General features: G+C 35.2%; 1 protein-coding gene across 1 annotated transcript in view; it reads right to left on the reverse strand.

Annotated features, from left to right (window-relative positions):
• LOC106460436 (nose resistant to fluoxetine protein 6-like) overlaps nucleotides 1-3264 on the reverse strand; it is a 19629-nt gene extending 16365 nt beyond the window's left edge. Inside the window, exons 1-2 of the mRNA XM_013920131.2 lie at nucleotides 3044-3264; nucleotides 929-1008 (exon numbers count right to left, since the gene is read on the reverse strand). Coding sequence (XP_013775585.1) covers nucleotides 929-1008; nucleotides 3044-3112 — 149 coding nt within the window. The 5' untranslated portion in view covers nucleotides 3113-3264. The remainder of the gene's footprint in view (nucleotides 1-928; nucleotides 1009-3043) is intronic.
• Between the last annotated feature and the right edge of the window lie 2286 nt (nucleotides 3265-5550).

Consider the following 5550-nt stretch of genomic DNA (forward strand, 5'->3'; position numbering starts at 1 on the left):
CCCCATGCAAATCGACGGTGTGCAAATTTATTTTTGTTGTCAACTGATTGTGGGCTGCAGCTCTTCCGTGAAAATTCATGACATGCAAGTTTTGACGTGTCGTCGAAACATTTGTAGGATTGCCTGTGGCTGGTTGCATCTCCAAACACAGATTCTCTAGGGTCTGACGGCTAGATGAGGTAAACAGCCTTATCAAAGTTCGTTGGCTCCTGTCAGTCAGTATTTTCAGCTTACCTGGTCGTTTCTTGGGTTCATTGTCACCTGTGGACTTCCATTTCTTCAGCACGCTGCCAACTGTCGACCTTGGAATGTTTAATTGTTGCGCAATAGCACGTACAGCCAAACCATTTGCATATTTCGTCATCACATCTGGTTTCCTGCAATCAGAGGTATGTCCCATGTCTTTTAGTAGGATAGTGTATGTCTTTTCATCAACAGCACGAGCGAACACTGTATAATTTTGAAGAAAAAATATTGGCAACTTGTACATAAAACTAGACAGCTAAAATATCATTAATTAATCTGGAAAATAGCATTATGCGTTCTTTGACATATCTTAAAAAAATACACGCACACAAAACGTTAAATCATATTATTAATTACATATAGGTATTCCATTGTTTGTTTTTGTTGTCTTCTTAGTGCTACACGATGGGCCATCTGCACTGTGTCCACTGCGGGGGGAATCAAACCCCGAATTTTAGCGTTTTAAGTCCGTAAACTTACTACTGATCTACCGGGGGTGTGGGTGGTATTGCATTAAAGGAAGTCGTGTGATAAATTGTAAGAAAATCACTTTTTCCCCCATTCAGTTCTAACATTTTGCGGCAATATGATTGGTCGAATTTAATGAGGTACACACAAATACGAATAAAAATACGAAATATTCGGAACGTATCTGTAAAGAATATCAATAATATTTACATACTTGAGAAGAGGGATGATTACCAATAGCGAAAGTATAAAGAGCTGCATGTCACAGCAGAGGTACCAGGAATGTTCCAGGCACTGAAAAAATAATGTTCATCATTTAGAAGAGTTAAGATAATTGAAAATATCAATATTAGTACATTAGTATTTCTGCCTATAATAACATATTAGTATTTCTGCCTATAATATCAATATTAGTATTTCTGCCTATAATATCAATATTAGTATTTCTGCCTATAATAACAATATTAGTATTTCTGCTTATAATATCAATATTAGTGCTTCTGCCTATAATATAAATATTAGTGCTTCTGCCTATAATATCAATATTAGTATTTCTGCCTATAATATCAATATTAGTATTTCTGTCTATAATATCAATATTAGTATTTCTGCCTATAATAACAATATTAGTGCTTCTGCCTATAATATCAATATTAGTATTTCTGCCTATAATATCAATATTAGTATTTCTGCCTATAATATCAATATTAGTGCTTCTGCCTATGTTATCCATCACTTAGAATACAAAGCTATAAAACTATTGTAAAGTAAATTAATATATGCTATTCAAACATTTAGAGGACAGCGTGACACATGTCTTGCTGTTGTGTTCTTGGTTATATTTGGTATGGTTGTTGATAAGCACAAAGTTACACAATGGGCAACCTATGCACTGCCCACCACAGGTATCGAAACCGATTTTTAGCGTCGTAAGCCTGCAGACGTAGCCGTGAGTTACTAGAGGTTTATGTCCTTGAATAAGACACTTTACCCCAATGTAACCAGCTGTATGATGGGCACAGCTGTTAGCTGGGGGGGGGGGATCTGCGATGAATTGGCATCCCATCCAGGGGTAAGGGGGAATGTGATGAGCTTTAAGTGATGAGTGACTTCCACTTCTGGTCATTTATCGCTTAGTGTCAGTCATACGAATTACAGGCTCTTCCATTAAAGTTAACTAAATTCCAACCCTTTGTTTCACTTCTTCAATGAAGTTAAAATATACACAAACCCTTTGTTTCACTCCTCCAATAAAGTTAACTAAATACCAACCCCTTGTTTCATTCTTCCAATAAAGTTAACTAAATACCAACCCCTTGTTTCATTCTTCCAATAAAGTTACGTAAATACCAACCCTTTGTTTCACTCCTCATAGGCTCGTCAAGATCGTTTCCAGTTAACATAGAGTTTCTAAAGTTAACTAAATACCAACCCCTTGTTTCATTCTTCCAATAAAGTTAACTAAATACCAACCCCTTTTTTCATTCTTCCAATAAAGTTACGTAAATACCAACCCTTTGTTTCACTCCTCATAGGCTCGTCAAGATCGTTTCCAGTTAACATAGAGTCTCTAAAGTTAACTAAATACCAACCCCTTGTTTCATTCTTCCAATAAAGTTAACTAAATACCAACCCCTTGTTTCATTCTTCCAATAAAGTTAAGTAAATACCAACCCCTTGTTTCACTCCTCATAGGCTCGTCAAGATGGTTTCCAGTTAACATAGAGTCTCTAAAGTTAACTAAATACTAACCATTTGTTTCATTCTTCCAATAAAGTTAAGTAAATACCAACCCCTTGTTTCACTTCTCCATTAAAGTTCACTAAATACCAACCCCTTGTTTCATTCTTCCAATAAAGTTCACTAAATACCAACCCATTGTTTCATTCTTCCAATAAAGTTAAGTAAATACCAACCCTTTGTTTCACTCCTCCAATGAAGTTAAAATATATACAAACCCTTTGTTTCACTCCTCCAATAAAGTTCACTAAATACCAACCCCTTGTTTCATTCTTTCAATAAAGTTAAGTAAATACCAACCCTTTGTTTCACTCCTCCAATGAAGTTAAAATATATACAAACCCTTTGTTTCACTCCTCCAATAAAGTTCACTAAATACCAACCCCTTGTTTCATTCTCCCAATAAAGTTAAGTAAATACCAACCCTTTGTTTCATTCTTCCAATAAAGTTAACTAAATACCAACCCTTTGTTTCACTTCTCCAATAAAGTTAACTAAATACCAACTCCTTGTTTCATTCTTTCAATAAAGTTAAGTAAATACCAACCCTTTGTTTCACTCCTCCAATGAAGTTAAAATAAATACAAACCCTTTGTGCTATTCCTCCAAGGAAGTTGTTTACAAAAATAGCATTTTTCCACCACCAGTTTCTACACATCTCCACCTGAAAATCTAGCGTGTCGTGCCATACAGGTCCAGATCCAAGCAGAGGAAGAAGAAATACCAAGGACGTGACTATCAGAAAAGTTGGTGCTAAACTGGGTGAGACGAAGATTAATCCAAAAATTAAATAAAATAATTAAGAGTATGAACATTGTGAAAAATACGCATCTGTATATTGAAAATGACGAGAGTCCTTGGAATTATCTTTAGTTAGACCACTACAAATTGGAACAGTGAAGTATTCTTAAAGGCATATACTGTTCATTGTTTTGATAAAGTTCCTAATGTAACATGTTATACTAATCTTTCGTCAATAAAACCCCTTCAATGCAATCAGCTGTGAAAGAAAAGTAGTCTTTTTCGCGAGCATAAACTATAATTTCCTTGTGATTTATTACAAGCTCTCACTTTTGGGTTTCTGACGTTATGGAAATGCAAGTTGATTGTATCCCTAATCTTACCTTAGTTTTAACCAATAGAGGTGCATTCCTAATCTTATCTCAGCTTTAACCGATAGCGGTGCATCTCTAAGCTTACCTTAGTTTTAACCAGTAGAGGTATATCGCTAATGTTACCTATGTTTTAAACAGTAGCAGTGCATTCCTAATATTACCTTAGTTTGAACTAGTAGAGCTGCATTCCTAATCTTATCTCAGCTTTAACCGATAGCGGTGCATCTCTAAGCTTACCTTAGTTTTAACCAGTAGAGGTGTATCGCTAATGTTACCTATGTTTTAAACAGTAGCAGTGCATTCCTAATCTTACCTTAGTTTGAACTAGTAGAGGTGGATCTCTAATCTTACCTTGCTTTTAACCTGTAAAGGTGCATCTCTAATCTTACCTTGCTTTTAACCTGTAATGGTGCATCTCTAATCTTACCTTAGTTTTAACCGGTAGAGGTGTAACCTTATCTTACCTTAGTTTTAACCAGTAGAAGTGGATCGTTAATATTACCTATGTTTTAAACAGTAGCTGTGCATTCCTAATCTTACCTTAGTTTGAACTAGTAGAAGTGGATCTCTAAACTTACCTTGCTTTTAACCAGTAGAAGTGCATCCGTATTCTTACTTTAGTTTTAACCAGTAGGGGTGTATCGCTAATGTTACCTTAGTTTTAACTAATAGCGGTGCATCTCTAATCTTACCTTAGTTTGAACTAGTAGAGGTGCATCTCTGAACTTATCTTACTTTTAACCAGTAGAAGTGCATCCCTATTCTTACTTTAGTTTAACTAGTAATGACACACTTTTTGTCTTTCTTTCTGGGCCCCGAACCCCGGATCTTTTAAGCACCTAGCGACCCTTCTGCATGTGTGCTCAATTTCAGTCCAGTTTCTCGAACATTTTTACCCAGAATTAAGGAATTTGCTATGAATACATTCAGTAGCATTTGTAGCTTCAGTTTTCAGATTTATGAATACATGTGCTGCTATTTTATTGTTCGTTTAGTTTTCCAGTTGCTGACTCGATAACACAATAAAGCACGAGAAGAATTATCTACGTATTCATATAAGGCTAAAATTTTTTTAAAGAATTACGAATTTTAAGATCCAATGGCTTTTGGTAATCCGTAAATTTTTTTAAAGAATTGCGAATTTTAAGATCCAATGGCTTTTGGTAATCCGTCAAACTTATTAATTTGGAATATGTCACTATTCGTTAAAAAAAGTGAGGACATGTAGAAGCCTAGGAAGTCGAGAGATGTATTAGTAGTGGGATAAGTTTAAGGATGTGTCGCAGCTTTAAAAGAAAAACATGTGAATGTATCTTTATTGTAAAATAACACAAGTCTAATGATACACTTTTATTGCAGTTAGTGTTGTATTTTGTACCATTGTTAGTATTGTATTTTGTACCACTGTTAGTGTTGTATTTTGTATCATTGTTAGTATTGTATTTTGTACCACTGTTAGTATTGTATTTTGTACCACTGTTAGTGTTGTATTTTGTACCATTGTTAGTATTGTATTTTGTACAGATGATAAACACTTTATACTTCTGTACAGTGGTTTTTTAGTTATGTACACAACAATGGAAGGCGTCAGGAAGGTCAACGGAAGATTTAGCATCCCCTTATTTCTTCTTCATCGTTATCTTCGGTAAGTGACCCTGTGTTCATGAAGATAAGTATTCAAAAATTCAGTCAGCCAATCAGGAGTGCAGAGTTGTCGCTAGGCGCCGGCACACGGGGCCCGTACCCAGAATCCCCAGTTGGTGTCACGAAAAATCAGAATAGAAAACGCTGTTCGATATCATATTGAAACGCCGAATATTCCCGCACATATAGTGGTACAAAATACAACACTAACAGTGGTACAAAATACAATACTAACAATGGTACAAAATACAACACTAACAGTGGTACAAAATACAATACTAACAGTGGTACAAAATACAATACTAACAATGGTACAAAATACAATACTAACAGTGGT

The sequence above is a fragment of the Limulus polyphemus genome, unplaced genomic scaffold, assembly GCF_000517525.1.
Source record: "Limulus polyphemus unplaced genomic scaffold, Limulus_polyphemus-2.1.2 Scaffold768, whole genome shotgun sequence".
NCBI classification, from domain to species: Eukaryota; Metazoa; Arthropoda; class Merostomata; order Xiphosura; family Limulidae; genus Limulus; species Limulus polyphemus.